At 34.5% G+C, this 23,629-nt stretch overlaps 1 protein-coding gene across 3 annotated transcripts in view; it reads right to left on the reverse strand.

Moving 5' to 3' along the window:
* Positions 1-241: 241 nt before the first annotated feature.
* The window catches only part of LOC149770167 (uncharacterized), a 71,379-nt gene continuing 47,991 nt past the window's right edge, over positions 242-23,629 (reverse strand). For all 3 annotated transcript variants that reach the window (XM_089949295.1, XM_089949296.1, XM_089949297.1), the window contains 2 exons: positions 12,377-12,516; positions 242-4,460 (listed from right to left, as the gene is read on the reverse strand). In XM_089949295.1, the coding sequence (XP_089805421.1) occupies positions 4,225-4,460; positions 12,377-12,516 (376 nt within the window). In that variant the 3' untranslated portion in view covers positions 242-4,224. The remainder of the gene's footprint in view (positions 4,461-12,376; positions 12,517-23,629) is intronic.

Raw genomic sequence — 23,629 nt, forward strand, 5'->3', positions numbered from 1 at the left:
CTCATAACATGTGGAATATACAGGCGAATCATCTATATGCAAATGTATCTAAATTTATTTGACATCAGCATTACAAAAGGCTGCTAGTGTAACTTGTACATGGGAAAGGACCTATAAGTATGTGTAAAAATGTATCTTCTTAAATAGCAAAGCTTGTTAAGTTTTAAATACAGTAAAAATTATTTAGCATTTTATGACACAACTGATACAGCATTTTGTTCTAAGAAAATAAAAAAGTACAAAAGATCTCAAAATAGTTTATTCATTTAAAATTATATCCAATACACAACTCTAGATAATATCCAGATACAATGTTATTTTAACAAACAACTCTGCACAACTTGTATGCTACCTTGCTAACTTTAATTCTAGTTCTGTCATGTCATAACATTGCTATATCTCACTTCTTTGAATTGTACTGTACTAAACACTGTAAAAATAAAATGCTCAGAAAATTAATGTACAAAAGTATTGTTCTAGGCTTTTAAAATGGCACTAGCCAAACTATTCTGAATCAACTCTCTATCTAGTAATGCACCTTATTTAAACTCGGGGGACAATCTGCCACCACAGACTGTCCAGTGTCCATCTATATTAGACAAATCCCATACTTCTAATTATTATAGGGGAACAGAGATGTAAAGATTGTCTTCTTGACAGTTCAACTTAGGTGCAACATTGCGCTGTGCATAATTATGAATGGTCAAATGTAGGATAAGTTTAATAAATATTTTAAAAAGTGTATGTATCCCTCATTTTAGTACATAAGGTAACTCACAATTCTGCCTATATTATTGGTGGTAGATTAGGATCCCATTTATTTATTTATTATAAAAAATACAATGAAAAGAGGTTACAATTTGCAGTGTGTGAATACAATCATGATCAAAAGTGGTAAATTAAACCTCAATACATGTATGTCGCTCTTTCAATTGTGTAAAATGGCAATTTGTACCTGGTGATATGAATCAACACCATGAAATAAGCAACTTTTAATTGTTGAAAATGGCAATTTGTACCTGGTGACATGAAGCAACATCATGAAATAAGCAACTGTTAATTGTTGAAAATGGAAATTTGTACCTGGCAACACCATGAAATAAGCAACTTTTAATAAACAACTTATTGTTAAATTTTCCTTTCACATAAACAATTATTGATATACTGTTGACAGCAATATATGACAAAAATTGAATTAATTCAAATGTTAGGAATGCCTACTGGTTATAACACCATATGAATAAATACCATTTAAATAAGTCTTGTTAAGTGATCATGAAGTGGTTTCAGTGTAATCATCATAAATACAAAGGCCCTCTTGTATTCAAACGTGAAAAGTGTACATAAACTGTCACATTGATGTCCATGCTCCTAATTAAGTGTCACATTGATGTCCATGCTCCTAATTAAGTGTCACATTGATGTCCATGCTCCTAATTAACTGTCACATTGATGTCCATGCTCCTAATTAAGTGTCACATTGATGTCCATGCTCCTAATTAAGTGTCACATTGATGTCCATGCTCCTAATTAAGTGCCACATTGATGTCCATGCTCCTAATTAAGTGTCACATTGATGTCCATGCTCCTAATTAAGTGTCACATTGATGTCCATGCTCCTAATTAAGTGCCAACTGTGTTTTTCTCAAACTTGCAAGAGTGTTTGTTACATTCTTACAACCAGGTAAATTTAGACATGCTTCGTATTAGCAGATTTCAGTTATGTAGTTTTGTATCACATCAAGTAACGGGGGTAGGATAAAAAAAAAAGTTAAAAAGGCATGCAAACTGTACCTGCATCCAGGCTTAGAGTTGTTGTTGTTGTGTGTCAAGTTATATCATTTCTGTTTAAATATTTCACACTCCTAGGTTTGCTTAAGTATGAGCAGATAGCTAGCTATGAAATCACAACACAAATATTTTACAAACAGAATGATACAAAACTGAGCTTTTGTGCTGTTGTTTCTCAAAATAGGTGTCCTTCAGTTGTTTTTATATAAAAAGAATCTTGCTTTGTTCTGAATAAACAATAACACAAACATATATTGACATTTGCATAATATTAGTGACATAATCTGTGATGTTTTCAGTGGCACGTAAGGATGTTGAACCCTCTTGGGGTAATATTGTTAACAATCTCCGAGATTACCATCAATAAAAAGGTGATACACATGTATATGGGAAAGGGCTACTTCATTGACAATTATTCCCAATATTATCAAAAATATTATTCAACCAATTACATCATTATTAATGTCCATCCCTTTCTAAATATTAGAGAGGTTCCAAATAAATTTGCACCCTTGCATACAATGAGGTCTATGTTTTGGGAAACTACTGTGTGTGAGCTATCAAGGGAGAAGTGTATTAGCAAGGTCCTTTCTTCACCAAACAGTTATCTGTTATGATATAGGAGCAATTCCCGGCCTATTTGTAATGTTTATACATCCAAATAGCTTGCTTAAAATATTCATATGCCAAATTTATATTCTGTTCATCATGAAACACAGAAGGAAAACCATTAAGCCTTTCATTATTATATGCTACCACGCAAAGGAATATCAACATATGAACCTGAACAAGTAAATCTAATCCATTTTGTATCTACATATATTCATAAATAAATAGATGTCTTTAAATTTAAAAAAAACAATGCAGTGAGAATAACAATGTTAGAAATTTAGACAGAAAACTGAATTTACTTGAAAGGTTTTCAGAAAAAAGACTATAATGCAATAAGGCATGTAAAATTTCAACAATTATTCTTCAGAAATATAATGTCATGAATGTCACACATTTACTAAATTTGCAATTTGATTAAATAGACTTCATAATGTAACAATATTGTTATCCTCGGATGTCTGAATAAATGAACTCCATGATATTATTATAATGTAACACTAATGTCATTCCTGGATCTTTGAATCAATGGACTCCAAAATGTAGCAATAATGTCTTTCAGAATAAAGTATCATCCCTTGATCGTTCATTAAATAGACTTCATAATGTAACAATATTGTTATCCTCGGATGTCTGAATAAATGAAATGTTTGAATAAATAGACTCCTTAATTTAGCAATGTCATTCCTGGATCTTTGAATAAATCGACTCCATAATGTAACAATAAAGTCATTCCTGGATTTTTTAATAAAAGGACTCCATAATGTAGCAATGTTATTCCTGGATCTTTGAATAAAAAGACTCCATAATGTAACAACGTCATTCCTGGATCTTTGAATAAAAGGACTCCATAATGTAACAATGTCATTCCTGGATCTTTGAATAAAAAGACTCCATAATGTAACAACGTCATTCCTGGATCTTTGAATAAAAGGACTCCATAATGTAACAATGTCATTCCTGGAATTTTGAATAAATGGACTCCATATTGTAGCAAGTCATCTACAGACATTTATCCCCGGTCTCCTGCTTATGTAATGATTCCTACTGGAAGTCTCCTACATTCCATTACTCTAAATTGTCAAACTACTTACGCTAGTACCCTATGGACCATCACTGTTCGTATACATCTGCTCGTATTTTATTGTTCTTCACTCAGCTTATGCTATTACCCTATAGCCGATGAGTCGACACCTGCAATAATGTTCCACTGTAGGAACCTACATGATGATGACGGATTGCTCATGACATGTTTGAAAGAAACTGTTTTTATTACTTTGGGAATACAGCATGCTCATGGTCATCACATACTTGTTGAATTTCATCAAAGATTTTGATATTGAGCAAACTGTTCATAGCAACAAATTGGAATGATATTAAAAAAATCATTTAAATAGAAATGTATGAGATTTTTGTTTGCAAATTCAGAACTTATTTACATTTATACATTATATAAAACCCATGATTTGCATTTATACAAGGATATAATTTCCTAAATGTTAAGGAGGGAGCTTTATAAAACCATAAATTCAATGAATTTGGCAGCAATTTACTCTTATCTCACATATACGTATACTTTACTTATGCTGCCTAATTCACCTTTGTATCATTTTTAAGGTATCATTTTTAACGTTCTAAAGGAATAACTCACATTTCCCTTATAAGTGAAATATACGTCATTTTTAAGCAGAATGCCTAATTTGCATATGAAGTGCATAATTTGCATACAAATTCAAATCCTTCACCTATATGTTACTTCCAAGTGACCTACAAGGGATGGGAATAGTCACTTGTAATCCCTATAGGTTGTTTATGCAAGGTTGGTTATTCACAGCTGCTTTGTTGGGCATTTATGCATATGCCAGTTAAATTTCCACTTATTGGAGACTCGACTGTTTGGTATTTGGAGTCCTTGGGAACATGACTGTATTTCGTAGATAAATTATTTAAATGCCTGGCCATACTATTTGGAGTAATTTCCAACGGCTTTCTCTGCTTCCAGAGTTCAAACACTTCCTGAACTGCCTCCTGGAAATGGCAGAAATTATATTCAATCAACCCTGAAAAATAGATTGATCATGATTACAAACTTTTTCCCTCTACATCTTCATTCATTTTATTATAACTGTAAAATCTGAATTCACAGCAATGGTGTGATGGCATGATAACAGTGGAGTTATTTTTGCTAAAATCTCTACACCTCTTCTCACTGTTCCTTTAATTCAATATTTATATTATATAAATAATTTATGCTTATCACAATACACAAACTATATAGAGCAATATATATATGCACATTTGTGTGTAGTTTTGGGGTAACTCAGTATATTTTTGGGGTAAACTAAGTACAGTGTGACTTCGCTATACTACACTCCGTTATAACACAAACTCAGATTTAACACAAGTGTGGCATGCCTTCTGAAATTTCATGCACATATATTTTACTCAAAGGAATTTTTTTCTTTCTTAAAAGCATGAAAATTAATGTGTAAAAAGTTTATTATCATTGTGGGGAAGAGATCATGAATTCTAATGTAAGATGATTTTGGCATGGCTCCTGAAATGTCATCTATTTTTCTCATATATGAAAAAGATTTTTCTTTTAAAAAGTATGAAAAATAATGTGTAAAAAGTTTATTCAGGGATCACACAGGGCTTCGTCAAGGTCACAAATTGCAATTTTTTTTTGTTATTGGCAACAAAATATACCATCTAGATTTTTTGTGGCAACACTTTTGGCTGTTCAAACTTGTGTATACAATCTTGTGTTTGGAGTGAAGAAAGTCACTGGCACCATGAAAGGAAGCCGCAAACTTTATATTAAATGCACTTTAATTGATCTATTGTCACAAAAACAAATTTTTTTTCTCATACTGGATCTTTCAGATGAAATAGTGTCGGACTATTGGCCACGCCATAGTAATTAATATATTTATCTAGTTGACCAGTATGCGGATGGTAAGCAAAATTCCTCTTCATTTCACTCATAGAATTAAATCCTTCAGAACACTCACATTTTCCTTAATAATTCCTGTCAGAATGTACACCTGTGTTTATTCATCATCTGTTGGAATTTTATGAAATTTCTGATGCATGCATGGAAAACAGCATCACTATGCTACCATAAAGGCTAATAACAAAAACATAGCACTACTTGTTGGTCAATCCAACAGTCACGCTACCGAGGCTAGCTACTATTGACCAACCTTTGAAAGCAGGAACAATAACTGCTACAATTGACCAAATAACGGCTAATTCCTTTTGTTTTTTAAAATGCACACAGAACAAATAGTTTTGCTGAATCTTCAAAAAGAAAACTGATTACCTTTGAAGTGCCGATTGTTCTATATAAATACTAAGCAAATAGTTTAAAAAATCAGTCTTAAACAATGTTCTACAATTTATTTGAAACTTGCTGCTTCAATAAAAAATGGACATCTGTTCAGTCCTTCAAAGCTGTCCTTTAGTGGTAGCTTCAATAACACATACACCCTTCAAAGAAAGCTGAATGAAATCTTCAATAAAAACAAAGAACCTTTCATCAAAGGAAGTCATCACCAAACTTTAATAAAAGCAATATCTGACAGATTATTGTATTTCCCGAATGACTGAAAAACGTTAACAGTGCAATTAAGCTTATCATTGCTACCAATGGCGGAATAAACCACAAATTAAATTTCCAATTTTTTAAGCCACAGATATCTGGTTGTCAAGTTAATTAAACAAGCAGTATCTTGCCAAGGTGTTTATTAAATTTCTAATTTGTTCACATTTTCATTTCCCTATGAATAACCTCATCTAATTGGCAAGATGATAGCTGTCTCCAGCTGACCAGAATCTGATATAGATCACACAAAGACTACCATTATATATGCATATATATAATAATAATAATAATAATAATAATAATAATAATAATGATGATGATGAGGACCTTGTATAGCGCCTAATCTTTAAAAGCACTTTACAACATTCTACAACACCTATAACATAAAAAAAAACATATATAATGATATGATAACAAAAAACAAACACCACAAAATTGGAAAACATAAAAACATGATGAAAATATTTAAGGTAGGAAACATTATTAGTTTTTTTAAGTTTGTTCCTGCAGTCAAAATATATGAGTTTTGAGAGCACTCTTGAATTGGATCACTGTGTCTTTGTGTCTAAGTTCAGTGGGCAATTCATTCCATGTTGCCAGGCCCTGGTATGCAAAAGAACATTGTCCATATGACTTTGTTTTCATAGTGGGAATAATGAGTATACGATTGTCAGAAGAGGAGCATAAGTATCTTGCTGGTGTATACACATGGGTGAGGTCTGATAAGTATGTTGGACTGGAGTCCGTCAGTGAAACGTAGCATAGAGAACAAATTTTGTGTTCAATTCTGGATTGAATGGATAGCCAGCTTAGGGTACAGAGAAACAGAGAGGTGTGTTCTGATCGTGTTACTCCAAGGATGATCCGAGCAGCTGTGTTTTGAACTTCTGGAAGTTTCTGGAGTAGATATTGAGATGAACCAAACAGAATTGAGTTACAATAGTCCAGTCTTGAAAGTACTAATGAACACACAAGTGTTTTAGTGGCATCAACTGAAAGATATTTGCGAATGGCGCTGATGTGTCTCAGCTCAAGATATGCAGCTTTGCATATGTTCATGACATGTTGGTGCAGTGTAAGAGTACTCTCCAGAGTAACACCTAGGCTTCATACTGACTGTGTGAATTTAATGTTGGTGTTGCTGATATTTATTGTTTGAGGTAAAGGATGTAAATGAGAAAGTCTTATTTTTGTGATCCGAGTGGCCTCAGTTTTATCATTGTTCATCTGCTTCTTGTTACATGTTATCCATGATTTCACATCAGAAATGCACCACTCTACAGTCTGGATGGTAGCATGAACTTCAGTTAGGTGGCTAGATTTGTATATTTGGGTGTCATCAGCATACAATTGGTGAGATACTGGATGATGATCTACGACACTTGAGGACAGCTGAGTGTATACAATGAAGAGAACAGGTCCTAGAACAGACCCCTGTGGAACACCACAACATATATTAACTGGGCTGGAGTGTATTCTATTTGCAGACACAAGTTGTGTCCTGTTGACCAAGTAGGACTTGAACCACAGTAAGGCTGTATCGACATATAAGTTGGGATAGAACAACATTTTCTAAGATTTCTGATATGAATGGGAGATTAGAAACTGGGTGGTAGTTCTTTAAATCATCATGGTTGAGTGTTGGTTTCTTCAGCAGAGGCTTTACAATGGCAGTTTCGAAAAATAATTCGAATTCCCTGAATGGGAGAGGTATTAATAACATCAGTTAGTGAAGGCAATAGTGGATCTAAGCACTCAAGCAGCAGTGATGTTGGAAATGGATCAAGTTCACATGACTTTGGTGCACTCTTCATCATGATTGCACGTACTAAATCCATAGAAACAGGTTCAAATGCTGCTAACGGTTGCTGCTGAAATTCTGTATCCCAACTGTATGGTGACAACGAGTCAACTGAAATTGTGTTGTCAAGCTTATCTCTAATGGTTTGTACTTTGTCATGGAAGAAATTTGCAAATAGGTCCAGAAGGTAGACTGGAGAGAAGGTAGTTGGAACTGGTGTACATTTGTTCCTTGACATTAGCTTGTTAGTAATCTTGAAGAGTTCTTTGCAGCTGGAACTTTCCATGATCTTAGTACTGTAGTGGGCTGACTTTGCTGCATGGACTATATTTGTGACCTTCTTAGCGGCTTCACAGATTTGCTTATGAATAGTGAGTCTGGTGTAAAGCCAAAGCCTCTCAGCTTTATGGCGGTCTCTATTAGCGGTGCAAAGCTGGTCCCTAACACTGCTATACCATGGAGAACACTTTTGAATTGATACTCTGCTTGGTTGCTGGGGCATGTTTGTCAAGCAATGAATGCAGGCAGTTATTGAGTTGTTCTGCTGTAGGAGGTAAGCTAGTTGTTAGGTTTGCTTTGACGTCATGCATTAGTTTGGTTCTATTTATCATATGGAGGTTTCTCTTTGTGGCAAATATAGGTGGAGGGTTAGGGACTAATACATCAAGATGGCATATAATGCAGAGGTGATCTGATGCAAGTTCATGGGATACCAGGGATGACCGTATATGTTTGTGTGTTTTTATATATATGAGTTGTTTGTGTTTTCTAAGCAGTGCGAGTCATACATGAAGTTTATAACATGATATAAACACAAGTTTATGGGCTTATTATAAACATGTACAGTACTTAATGGATTATGGATTGTACTATACAAGCCTAAGTTGTCAATACACAAGTGTTTTTCAGACTAGTCATTGTCTTCATTTAATCCAAAACATTATTGTGCCCACTTTTATTACCACTGCCCCCCCCCCCATTCTGTAGTTAAATGCATCAATTTCTTGAGCTAACTGACTTGGCTGGTTATAACAGGTTCAGTTTATAACACAGTCAGGTTCTATGGACCATAACCACAGTGGTATAGTGGGGTCACACTAATATTATATAATACTTATCTGCTATTACAGCATTGCTATAATTTTTCCTGGTCCAAGTTTCCAGTCCAAGGTGAATTTCCAGTTCAGAATTAGAGGTTCTTAAACAAAATCAGCATGGTCCCCGTCTGATGCCTTAATTATATCTGTTAACCAAAATAGTGTCCCCGTCTGATGCCTTAATTATATCTGTTAACCAAAATAGTGTCCCCGTCTGATGCCTTAATTATATCTGTTAACCAAAATAGTGTCCTATTTTTGATTTATACCAAGTCTAAAAGGACAATGGAGCAGGGTAGAGAAAGGAAAATTAGGCAATAATACTAGGTAAGTTTTGCCAAATCAGCTTTAATATTACCCTTGAAAATACACTTAATGGCAGTAATATGTGGGCTGCTATTATTGCATTGCTAACTTTTACCAGCCCAATGGGAGGCTGACCATCCCAAGATAAGCTGTCAAAGTGAACATAACATTTGCTGTCTTTACAGAATGCTAAACTGGAAGAGGGATTGGCAACTTTCTACATGAATGCAATCAGACCATACTAATAAATGTCTTCACTTTCGTGTGACATAGGTTGAATGTAGAATGAAGAGAAGGTGGAGTTAGATTGTCAGAATGTGGCTTTCATTGCAACCTCCAGGGAAGAATGATAAAGAACTCTCCAATATGCAGCAACTGTTCTCAAAACACAGGTATTTGATTCTCATAAAAAAGCTCCCTCAGTGAAGGATTTATAAGGTTTTTTTGGTAGAACAATCCATTTCTAGATGATGGCTACATAAAGATCAGAAGTAGCTTTAAAAAAGGAGAAAAAGACAGATTCTATCCTTTCTTTTTTCTTTTGATTTATCCAATCAAACATCCACAGTTCTTTCTTCATTACCCCCCGCACAGGCTGATGGATTTCAGTTGAACCAGAGGCTAACACATGTAGCTGAATTTTCTTTATCAGAAAACCAGGGTGGCAAAGAAGAGAAATTGAATCATAATCATCACAGAACCCCATATCCATTGACAAATTATTAATATCACTCCTCCTTGCTGGTGCTAGGGAGAGAGCAAGATTCTTCAAGAAAGCATAATATAGTGGATCATCAGGACTACCCCTATGTGAGCATCTCAGCCTGAATTTGAGGCATTAGTGTTCAGAAAGTGAGGTTCCATGGAATGAATCATAACTCTGTCCAGAAACCTGTGATGATAACCCAAATTGACATAATGGAGGTCTCTTTGAAATGTCCAATTTGCCTGCATCATGAAATGGAGAGGTCTTATATGAAGTTCTCCTAGAGAAACTACTTTATTTAGAGACTCCAAAAGAAAGAGATATAGGCAAGCTGACAATAAGGTCTTCTTGAAAATTATTACAAGACACATGGGGGTGGGGGTCACAAACTATCCCTTAATTCTCAAGGAAATTCATCCCCATTCAGAGTTACCAGGAGAGAGAGAGAGAGGCTTATGTGTAGAGACAAAGGATTCTCAAACAATTTTATTATGCGACAGTGTCCAAGAAATCCCATGTTAGAGTGGGCATCAATTGTCCTTTGATGGGGTGAGACAATGTATCACCTTGTAACTGAAATTCTTAGAAGGGATTCTCCTAATTGGGATTAGTCCAAGAAAAGTCACCATGTTCCAACATAGTGACTGCTACCTGAGAAGGACCTTAAATGAGTTGTTACTGCACCCATCACACTAGAAAAGTCTCTGGAAGTGGAAGCCCACAGGTATCAGACTGGGATCTTTCTATTTTGTTCTACGTCTTAAAATTACTAACTGGATGAGGGAATTCACCTTGGATAAAGGATTAATGCAATAAGCACAACTGTATTCTTCATCAAATGACCAATCATTCTGGCTATCTGTAACCCCTTTGGGAAGTATGCAAAACTAGACATGCATTCATACAACAATTTAAAGCCTGCCCATTGTTTCACAAAAAATTGCAAAATTTCTTCTTAAAATTGAGAATTTTCAATTTGTCTTTTTAGTAGCAAAGATTTTTTCACAGAATATTCAACATGCTAATACAAATTTAAAATGCAGTCATAAAATCCAAAACTTTCTTGAAGGTAGATTGGCCTTGTCCCTGAGGATATTTTGCTGTAAAATTTAAATTTTGTTTAAAGAAAATTGAGGTGAACTGTTTTAATTTTTTTTACATAGTCACATTTATATTAATCCATATTTCAAGAAATTTGCAGCTTCAGCATTCTAAAATTTATAAGCATAATCTTTACAGCACATTCTCCCCTAACCTCCCAATGGACTTTCTCCTCTAACCTCCCTATGGACTTTCTCCCCATACCAACCTATGGACATAAACTTTTGTCTCTCAAGTTGAGCTCTGGCCTAATTAGTATAACAAACAGGTACTGTGTACATACATGTATGCTCCTGTAAATTAATTAAAGGGCTATTTATAGTACTTAGCATAAACTTTAGATGCTGAAAATGTTGATAATATTCGAGATAAAACAGTAGATTAATTGGCCTTTATTATAAACAGTAATTTACATAATGCTTTAAAAGCAGTAACAGAGATTTTATACTCAAAATTTGATGATCTATGCCAGGCCTCTACACTTAAAACATATATTTCACACTGATATTTTGTTGGTCTAAGGCATTAAAACACATATATTTCACACTGATATTTTGTTAGTCTAAAGTCTTAAAACATATTTCGCATTGATATTTTGTTGGTCTAAGGCCTTAAAACATATATTTCACATTGATATTTTGTTGGTCTAAGGGTTTAAAACACATATAGTTCACATTGATATTTTGTTGGTCTAAGGCTGAAAGTGAGGGTAAGTGTGATCAAAGATGTGCTAATGAAGTACATATTAACAAATCAACTTCTACACAAATCAGTATTGAGAAATTAAAGGTTTAGTTTAATGCAGGAAACATATATTTATTTTTCAGAAGTACTCATAACAGGGAAATATGATATCAGGATAACATCTATAAGGTCTGCAAGCTTGATTTCATAAGGGCAATTTTTTTAACTTTAATTTGGTTTAGTAGGGTAGCAATTAAAAAGGAAAGTTTGCTTGTTTGCTTTATCTACCAATTCCACATTTAGCCTACATTACCAAAACAATGGCAATAATTTCCTCAACTATGAGGAACTCCTAAACGATTTTTCTTTTACACTAATAAGGTTTACATGTGATCTTGCATTTACTAAAAGGTGAATTTTCAGCCTTTCCACCAATTCCACCTCTGACAAAATACTGATATTTTCTGAAGGATGATAAGCGAAATAATGTAAAATCTCAATTTAAAGAGGCATTTTGAGAATTTTAGTGAAACCATACTCTGCAAACTGCTTTGAACACACAAAACCTAGCTAAGGTGTGATGTAATGACAAACTTTTAATACTAGGTTCCCTATAGCAATATTACATTGAAGCATTAAAACAAGAAGGATGAAATATAACCAATTTACTTCACCTCGTCTTTTAAAGATGTCCATTCCCAATATGCAAATAAGAGCTATATATCTGTTGACCTTTCTGAGATAAAGAACTGTGTGATTGTTCAGTTTTATTACTGAAGTGCTTTGTGTGTCGAACAGGGATTCCTCTTTCTGACTGAAATTTAAATAAGACAAATTAAAATACGTTACTCACTCACAAATATATACCATGTAAAATAGTAAATAAAGTAAATCACACAGTTGCAGGGCATATCACCTGTCTGACAACTGAATGAGAAATTTTGAAAACAATTTTCTACATGAAAAGCATTATAGTTCAAAATGTTCTATATGGAAAACATTATAGTTAAAAATGTTCTACATGAAAAGCATTATAGCTAAAAATGTATATGAAAAGCATTATAATGAAATGTTCTATATGAAAAGCATTCTAGTTGAAAATGTTCAATGAGAAAAGCATTTTATTTGAAAATGTTCTATATCAAAAACATTATAGTTAAAAATGTTTTATATAAAAATTGTTAAAAATATTCTACATGAAAATTATTATAGTTACAAATGTTTTATATAAAAAAAGTTAAAAATATTCTACATGAAAAGCATTATAGTTAAAAAAGTGTTTTATGTAAAAAAAAGTTAAAAATATTCTACATGAAAAGCATTATAGTTGAAAATGATTTATATCAAAAACATAGTTCAAAAAGTTCTATATGAAAAGCATTATAGTTAAAAATATTCTACATCAAAAGCATTAAAGTTAAAAATGTTCTACTTGAAAAGCATTATAGTTGAAATTGTTCTATATGACAAGCATTATAGTTAAAAATGTTCTATTTGAAAAGTATTATAGTTAAATGTTCTACATGAAAGCATTATAGCTGAATGTAGTTGAAAATATTCTATATGAAAAGCATTTTAGTTGAAAATGTTCTATTTGGAAAGTATTATAATTCAAAATGTTCTACATAAAAAAACATTATAGTTCTATATGAAAAGCATTACAATTAATTATAGCTGAAAATTGTTCTATATTAAAAGAATTATAGTTGAAAATGTTCTATATGAAAAGCATTTTAGTTGAAAATGTTCTATATTAAAGGAATTTTGCTGAATATAATTTTTAAGAAAAGCCTTACAGTTGAAACAATACGTATTTCATGACAAATTCTAAGAGTGTCGTGCTGCAAATTGTTTCAATTTACTGATTTTGCATTTATTTATGATGCCACTTAAATATTGTCATTTACAGTCGTAAGAAGCACAATGCTTGAATAATGAGAGAGACTTGATAAAAAAGAAATCTTTTGTAAAAAATAGTCCAGGTGAAAACAACCATTACTTTTGCCAATGGCATTACCTGAGGCAAATTAATAAGGTATTTTCTTAAATATTCTAATGTTACTTTTTCAAGTTAGGAAATAAACTAAAAATGTGCCCTACACTCAGCTTCCACTGCTTGATTTAGTGGCATCTATAGAATAGAGCAATAACTTGGGCAGAATATATGTAATGAACATGTAAATAAACATTTAATAAGGATATAAAAAAAAATCAGTAAAAGTTTTCTGCATGTTATGTCTCACCTGCTCTACCATGGCATAATCCAAATATTGCTAAAGAATTAAAAGTAGGTCATTGTTACCTATTTCTGACTATTGTGAGCAGTTTCCCCTGAAACAAATACATGTAAACCCATCATGTATCATAAAAACTGAACTAAATGCATACACGTAATATAATCACTAGAGTGTGAAAATAAAGTTCTTGGGCCTACTTTTGGCCATGGTGTGTAGTAGTAGTACTATATAAAATGAACAGTCTCTAAGACTTTGTTGTGCTTGCTGTAAGTAATACCCTCTCAGATGAACACATGGTGACAGAGAACTATATCTGCCCATGGTGATTAGTACGATCTAAGATGAACACATGGTCTCAAAGAACTATATATGACATGGTGATAGTACCCTCTAACATGAACACATGGTCTCAAATAACTATATCTGACCATGGTGATTAGTACCCTCTAAGATGAACACATGGTCTCAGAGAACTATATCTGCCCATGGCAAGTAGCACCCTCTAAGATGAACACATGGTCTCAGAGAACAATATCTAACAATGGTGATATACCCTCTAAGATGAACAAATGGTCTCAAATAACTGTATCTACCCATGGTGATTAGTACCCTCTAAGATGAACACATGATCTCAAATAACTATATCTGCCCATGGTGATAGTGCCCTCTGAGATGAACACATGATCTCAGAGAACTATATCTGCCCATAGTGATTGGTACCTACAAGATGAACACATTGACTCTCGGACATACTTTTGCCCATGCTAGTGTCCTCCAAGGTAAAAACACCTTAAAGCTGTTGGGCTGGGTGGATGAACATACATCAATCATGTGTCAGAGTACATGCATTCAATACCAGCATAGTAGGAGCATAATTCTGAAAACATGTATCACACCATTATGACAGAATGAAATAAATTTCAGAGTTATTACAAGTTACCCATGTTACTCTTGAAACAACATATATGGGGCAATTACTTCCATGTTACTCTTGAAACAACATATATGGGGCAATTACTTCCATATTAATCTTGAAACACCAAATATGGGGCAATTACTTCCATATTACTCTTGAAACACCAGATATGGGGCAATTACTTCCATATTACTCTTTAAACACCAGATATGGGGCAATTACTTCCATATTATTCTTGAAACACCAGATATGGGGCAATTACTTCCATGTTACTCTTGAAACACCAGATATGGGGCAATTACTTCCATGTTACTCTTGGAACACCAGATATGGGGCAATTACTTCCATGTTACTCTTGGAACACCAGATATGGGGCAATTGCTTCCATGTTAGCCTTTACACAATCTAAAATAGATGGAATGGTGGATAGGTGAACCATAACTGAAATCACTCATTCACCCAACACTCGTGTACCGCTAGCTGGACAGACTGACAGGTGAACTGCGTATATGATATTAAAGCATATGAAGAACTAACAGAGAAGTATCTCAAACTCTTTAATTAACAACTATAAAACAGTACATAAGTATACATCTTTGGCATTCCTTGGGTTTCACACTCCGCTGCATGAGGTTAGTTGTGGTAAGATGGTAGAGAAGCATGCAGTAACTGTGAGGTGGAATTGCCAGTATGACTGATGTGAAGGCCTAATCGCCAACATGCCCTGCTAGTGAAGGGTGGTGTTGAGTGCTGGTTCAATGAACTCTGTAAAATTTCTTGTCTCCAGCTTAATTTCTCTCACCAGGTACAACTTTCACACAACTTCACTTCATGAGTGGATTATTTTCCCTGGAAAGTTAATAAATTAGTTCTAAATCCCAAATAATCGCGTATACATCAGACAAGTCATCTATCCAACAGCACAATGTAACATTGACCTGACTCCACCAGCAAATCTAGATTTAACTGTGTAGTGGGGTGTACTCCAATGGATACTACACAGAAGTAAATGGTCGGTACACTTTGGCTTATTTGGTGTATTAAGACACAGCAACACATATACATTATTTAGTGCTGAATTGGAGATAAGAGCCTTGCCCAAATATACACCACAATTGCTAACAGTATGCTTTGTGTGTACTGTATATTGTGGGAAAAGAGCAAATCAAGGTATCCCTGCAGCCCTACAATGCGTAACACATGAACTTTTTTGGTTACAATGAGGTCTCTTATTGGTTACAATGAAGACTCTTATTGGTTCCTTAAATATAAATGTTTGCACACTAGGCCTTGCTACAAAGAATACATGTACCTCACTATAAAGAAAAATTCCTATGAATGGGAACTAAGAATGTATGTGATAATGAAGGGCCTGAGGTGACCTGTTACAAGGAGATCCTTTGATTCAATACCAGGGATCATCCTGGGCTTCGCCAATGTTGCAAATTGCGATTTTTTTTCCTTATTGGCAACAAAAATATCCCATCTGGCGATTTTTTTGGCGACAGACTTTTTGGTTATTTAATTTGTACATACAATCATGGATTTGGACTGGATAAATTAAAAGGGAGAATGAAAGGAAGCCACAAACTTGACAAAGCAATGCATTGGAATCAATCTATTAACAAACGATCCTTTGTTCGTATTGCCAACCCCATCTTTACAGTGCATTGTTACATCATAATCTGCCTATGCTGACATCTGGGCTGAGTACTATATCCTGTGATACAGTCAATGATGCTACCGAACTATACCTACAACTGACAGACTTCTGAAGACGCGAATAGAATGGATACAATTAACTGAATGGCTAATCCTTCTGTTGTTTTTTTTTTCTTTTTTTTTTTTTTTACATATACCAATACAATAGTTTTGCTGAACCTTCATAGAAAACTGATAACCACTGAAGTACCGACTACTGCGTATAAATACAAAGCAAATGGAAAAAATCTCAATCACAATTATAACTGTCGCCAGTGCAGCATTTTACTCATTGATCTTTTCCTTTTGTCATCAATCCATGTTACGGCTGCAGAGACTTAAACTCCGCAACAAGAAATAGCAACAAAAAACCCAGTTTTGCATAATTAATAATAATTATTTATTTCTCAAAATACAGGAGTGAAAGAATCCCTAAATTGGGTGTGAATTTATGCTTATATATACGGTCCAATATTGCCAGGTGTTAACTCGTGTAAGTTTCATTCGTGGGAATGGAGATCCTATTTTGCTTGTCGAGAAAATGTATACAGCATTCAGTGATCATTCTTGGGAATTAGGAAGCAATTCACTTACAAGCTTTGTGAAGATAGCCATGGGGGGGGGGGGGGCGCGGGGTCTGCTGAGATACTACTGGTGTCACCTGTCAGCACTGTAGACTGTGAACGTGGATTCAGTAAGATGAACCTCATAAAAACTGACATCAGAAATAAACTCTGCATCTCATCTCTCGAGAATTTAATGAGAATCAGCATGTATAGATGTGAACAATTAGACTTTGAAACTGCATTCAACAAGTGGGCAGCCCTAAAATCGCGACGGATCTTCATGTAACACTTTGTAACATTTTGTTAATGCTTGTTGTAATTAGAGTATTAACTAACCCATCTTTTGTAATTTTCATTGCCTGTTGCATTAATAGACTAAATTAACACTTGAAAAAATGTACACTACTTGTTCTGGCGACACTTTTTGAAAATTGGCGACAAAATATTGAGGTTGGCGATTTTTTTGACGACAACCTTTTAAAAGCCAGGACCATCCCTGAATACCAGTACACCTTTGCTTTGAAATGAATTCAATATTAAAATCAACAATGAATTTTAATACAATATCATACACATATAAAATATGCTGTAAACTGGCTCCACTAAAATGCAAATATCAGATAGCATTTATATTTTATCTAATTAGATTTACTACTGTCTCCTATTACAAAAAGTGTGGATTAAAATGTAATCAGACCTTTCAAGTAGGACATATACAATGACAGTTTGCACAAACACTGCCATATTATTTCACTTCCTTGCAGTAAAATCAAAGTGCAAACATTATGCCATTCTTAAGTCTTAAAATACATGATTCAATCTTAAACAATGAAAAGCCAAACTTATGAATATACACAGTACTGATATTAAATTAGGACATTCCTAGGACACTAAAATATACACTAGAATGGTATTTAGGGGGGCCTTTCATACAACAATATAAAATACACTAGAATAGTATTTAGCTAAGGCCTTTCCTAGGACATTAAAATATAAACTAGAATGGTATCTAGCTAAGGCCTTTCCAAGGACACTAATATACACACTAGAATGGTATCTAGCTAGGGCCTTTCCTAGGACACTAAAATCTACACTAGAATGGTATCTAGCTAGAGGCTTTCCTAGGACACTAATACATACACTAGAATGGTATCTAGCTAGGGCCTTTCCTAGGACACTAAAATATACACTAGAATCATATTTAGATAAGGCCTTTCATACAACAATAAAAAATACACTAGAATGGTATTTAGCTAGGGCCTTTCCAAGAACACTAGCATATACTCTAGAATGGTATTTAGCTAAGGCCTTTCCTAGGACATTAAAATATACAACATAATATTTACCTTGGGCCTTTACTAGGACACTAAAATATACACTAGAATGGTACAGTATCTCGCTAGGGCCTTTCTGAGGACACCAATATATAAACTAGAATGGTATCTAGCTAGGGCCTTTCCTAGGACACTAATAAATAAACTAGAATGGTATCAAGCTAGGGCCTTAGGGCACTAATATATATACTAGAATGGTATCTACCTATGGCCTTTCCTATGTCACTAAAATATACACTAGCATGGTATCTAGATAGGGCCTTTCATAGGACACTAATATATACACTAGAATGACATCTAGCTAGGGCCTTTCATACAACAATAAAAAATATCAGAATGGTATTTACCTAGGGCCTTTTCAAGGACACTAACATATACTCTAGAAAGGTATTTAACTAAGGCCTTTCCTAGGACATTAAAATATACACTAAAATGGTACAGTATCTAGCTAAAGCCTTTCCAAGGACACTAATATATACACACAAATGGTATCTAGCTAGGGCCTTTCCTAGGACACTAATATATACACTAGAATGGTATCTAGCTAGGGCCTTTCCAAGAAAACTAAAATATACACTCGAATGGTATCCAGCTAGGGCCTTTCCTAGGACACTAATTTATACACAAGAGCAGTATCTAGCTGAGGCCTTTCCTAGGACATTAAAATATACACTAGAATGATATCTAGCTAGGGCATTTCATTTACAATACAAAATACACTAGAATGGTATTTAGCTAGGGCCTTTCCAAGAACACTAACATATACTCTAGAATGGTATCTAGCTAGGGCCTTTCCTAGGACACTAATATATACACTAGAATGGCATCTTGTTAGGGCCTTTCCTTGGATACTAATATATATACTAGAATGATATCTAGCTAGGGCCTTTCATACAACAATAAAAAATACCAGAATGGTATTTAGCTAGGGCTTTTTCATGGACACTAACATATACTCTGGAATGGTATTTAGCTAAGGCCTTTCCTAGGACATTAAAATATACACTATAATGGTACAGTATCTAGCTAAGGCCTTTCCAAGGACACTAATATATACACTCAAATGGTATCTAGTTAGGGCCTTTCCAAGAACACTAAAATATACACTCAAATGGTATTTAGCTAGGGCCTTTCGTATGACACTAATATATACACTAGAGCGGTCTAAAGGAAAGGGGCCTTTCCTAGGACACTAAAATATACACTAGAATGATATCTAGCTAGGGCCTTTCATATACAATAAAAAATACACCAGAATGGTGTTTAGCTAGGGCCCTTCCAAGAACAATAACATATGCTCTAGAATAGTATTTAGCCAAGGCCTTTCCTAGGACATTAAAATATAAAACAGAATGATATTTAGCTAGGGTCTTTCCTAGGATACTAAATTAAACACTAGAATGGTACAGTATCTAGCTAAGGCCTTTCCAAGGACTCTAATATATACACTGGGATGGTATCTAGCTGGGGCCTTTCCTAGGACACATATATACACTAGAGTGGTATCTAGCTAGGGCCTTTCCTAGGACACTAATATATACACATTATAATGGTATCTAGCTGGGGCCTTTCCTATGACACTAAAATATACACTAGAATGGTATCTAGCTAGGGCCTTTCCTAGGACACTAAAATATACACTAGAATCATATTTAGATAAGGCCTTTCATACAACAATAAAAAATACACTAGAATGGTATTTAGCTAGGGCCTTTCCAAGAACACTAGCATATACTCTAGAATGGTATTTAGCTAAGGCCTTTCCTAGGACATTAAAATATACAACATAATATTTACCTTGGGCCTTTCCTAGGACACTAAAATATACACTAGAATGGTACAGTATCTAGTGAAGGCCTTTCCAAGGACACTAATATATACACTAGAATGGTATCTAGCTAGGGCCTTTCCTAGGACACTAAGGACACCAACATATACTCTAGAATGGTATTTTGCTAAGGCCTTTCCTAGGACATTAAAATATACAACAGAATGATATTTAGCTAGGGCCTTTCCTAGGATACTAAAATATACACTAGAATGATATCTAGCTAGGGTCTTTCCTAGGACACTAATATATACACTAGAATGGTATTTAGCTAGGGCCTTTCCTTGGACACTAATATATACACTAGAATGGTATTTAGCTAGAGCTTTTCCTTGAACACTAAAATATACACTAGAATCATATTTAGCAAGGGCCTTTCCAAGGACACCAACACAAACACTAGAATGGTATCTTTAGCTAGGGCCTTTACTAGGACACTAAAATACACTAGAATCAGATTTAGCTAGGGACTTCCCTTAGCTATGGCCTTTCCCTTAGCACAAAAATACACTTGAATGGTATATAGCTGCGCCTTTCCTAAGACACTAACATATATAATATAATGGTTTCTAACATTGGAACAGCTTCTGCTGTATCTTTGTTTATGATTCATGATTCTATTTCAAGCTTACTTTTGTTATTGTGTGTAGAGCATCCAACCAAATCAAACCATATCAAGATCAGATTCCAAGATTTGGCAGCTATAGGCTATGCATGTGATGGCCTTGTCATCAAATTCAGTTTCTGAGATGTCTTCATAGCTGGCACTTGGAGCACTCAACAGTGGCATTGTCTGCACCATTGTGGGAAGAGGGGCACAAATCCTCAATGTTAATTTTCTGGTAATAAATCAATGTAATGGAATAGCTGTTTGTGGTATCACTTGCTTGGTGAACAATTTAGACAGGAACAAGAAAGGTTCCCTGCTTTTTTCTGACAACTGTCTTTGTCATTATTGCAGGTCTCACTTATTTTCTATAGGTTGGCCAGTTTTTTTAACATAATGATGCTGCTTTTTGTGTGTTTGAAGGGAGGCAAATTAATGACTAATTTGGACTAGATCCAGGCTCAGACTGCAAATTCAGCCAAAATATACAGCCAGTGGCCATATTTATCAGTGACTAGGAAACACTAAAGAACAGGAACTGAATGATACCCCTCCCCCAATTTACTCAGTGGATTTATGCAGATCTTAGAGTCCCCTTTTGATTGGGAAAAAAATAGGAATCAGCTCTAAACTGGAATTGGACATTCAGGGTCTATTCTAGAACTTAAAATACTGGAAGACACCCTGGACCCCATCCTCCTCCATTTAACAAAGACACAAGAATTTTCTACATGTTAAGAAGATTTAACAATTTAAGAAATAAGTAAGATTGTGTTTTCAAATATGATGTACGGTTTTACCATACTGGTTTTTTCTGTCAGTATTTTTATAAATCAGTCTGAATACCCGTGACAATGACATATCTTGAAGTGATGCGGAATATGAAGTGGATGTTGGATATTAATTTTCATTGGTGTTAAAAAATAAATTTTTGTTGGTATTTTAATGCAAGGACTATGGAAAGATAATTGTTTGTTGGATCTTTCAATTCTTGGTTTACAATAACCATAAATCTGTAAAAACTTTAAAGCAAAGAAAAGAGAGTGAAGTCATGTTATTTTCTTGGCAAATGTGTACACCTTGACCAAAAAAGCAAACAAAAAGGAACAAACTGTGACATTTGCTAGAAATAAAAACAAACACAAGAAACATGTGAAATAAAGAAAAAAGTGAACAAATGACGTGTTAAAACTGCAATACAGTGTCAAAGTGCAAATTCTCAATCAAATGAGCACAACATTTTTGGCAAATAAATTGTAGCCAAAAATAAAACTGAGCACCATCAGGGATCGATGACTGGCAAAGCTGTTCTCTAGCCCATGGGACTAAGCCTAGCATGCAGAATGCGGTATATAATATGCCTGTCATTATTAAAAGCTATCTGTCAGTTGGTACTAGTAGGGTGTGGCTTACTTTGAAGACAAAATCATTCTCAATGACCTGGACCAGTGTTCATTTAGCCTCTGGCAACAAAGTGTCATTGAATCCATCCAATTTTATCTCATTTTATTTATTATTTATTAAATATGGGAAAAAGTAATGAACTCATACTCTGAATTTAAAAAGCGATACATTTTCTTCAGTTGTATTTCATGAAGGTTCCAATAAGAAACAAAGAAACTAGAAAAGCATGAGTGGGGTGGGGGACCAGAACGCCACTTGTGTGGTCCAAATGGGTAACACCTGTGGTGCTGGATATGCCCCCCCCCCACCACAACCCACATTCCCAGGTTCAACTCAGGTCAGAATGTCTTTACTAATTTCGGCAGAAATGTGAGATCTGTCTATTTTGCTTTTAGTTATGAAATAATGTATAAAATTCATTTTGATAATTCATATCAATGGGTACAAAAAAGGTTATTTTGCAGAATCATCAGGGTCATCAATGCTGAACCACTGCAGCATGTTCCTAGTTCTTTGAATGAAAACATGAATATCTCTATATAATATAGCTGGCAGAAATTTACTTAAAAGATTAAAAAAGTCAAAAAGGAAACATGGGGAAAATGCAAGTTGCTGGCTGATAAAGTAATCAGAAAAATAAGCAAACGTAAGATTTTATAATAATACTCAAACAAATAAAAATATGCAACAGAAGAAAATGATATATTCTGATGTAAGTACTGTAATGAACCAATAATACTATAGGCCTACTTTATAAAACTGTACATGTGCAGCAAATATATTACAAACTATGGATTCATTTCTGAAAGAACTGAAGGAAGTAAATTTTAACATATGTCACAAAGTGTGTATTGTATTCATGCTGTTAGATTATATTCATCATGGGCTTTTAAAATACAAGCACAACCGTTCCAGTGGTCTAATGGTTAAAGTGTGCGGCTTGGATGCCGAAGGTCGTAGGTTCGATCCCCGGCCGAGTCATACCAAAGACTTACAAAAATGGTACTAACAGCTGCCTTGCTAGGCGCATAGCATTAAGAGGTTAGTGTTAGGACTGGTCGGCCTGGTGTCAGGATAATGTGACTGGGTGGGACATCATGCTCCATGTCTGCAACATGATGCCCCAGTGCTAGGCATCACTATAAACTGCCACACTGCAGACACTGTAGCAATATGACTGAAAAATTGTTAAAAGCTACGTTAAAAATCCAAATCACACACACACAAAATGCAAGCAAAGTGTTTCATTTCAACCATTACACTCATATTGTTCATAGACTGAATCAATAGCCATCCGCAAACTTTACAACATCTCTATGTTATTCCATCCCTCT

Source organism: Sinohyriopsis cumingii, unplaced genomic scaffold (assembly GCF_028554795.1).
Source record: "Sinohyriopsis cumingii isolate HCF-2022 unplaced genomic scaffold, ASM2855479v2 utg002567l, whole genome shotgun sequence".
Lineage (NCBI taxonomy): Eukaryota > Metazoa > Mollusca > Bivalvia > Unionida > Unionidae > Sinohyriopsis > Sinohyriopsis cumingii.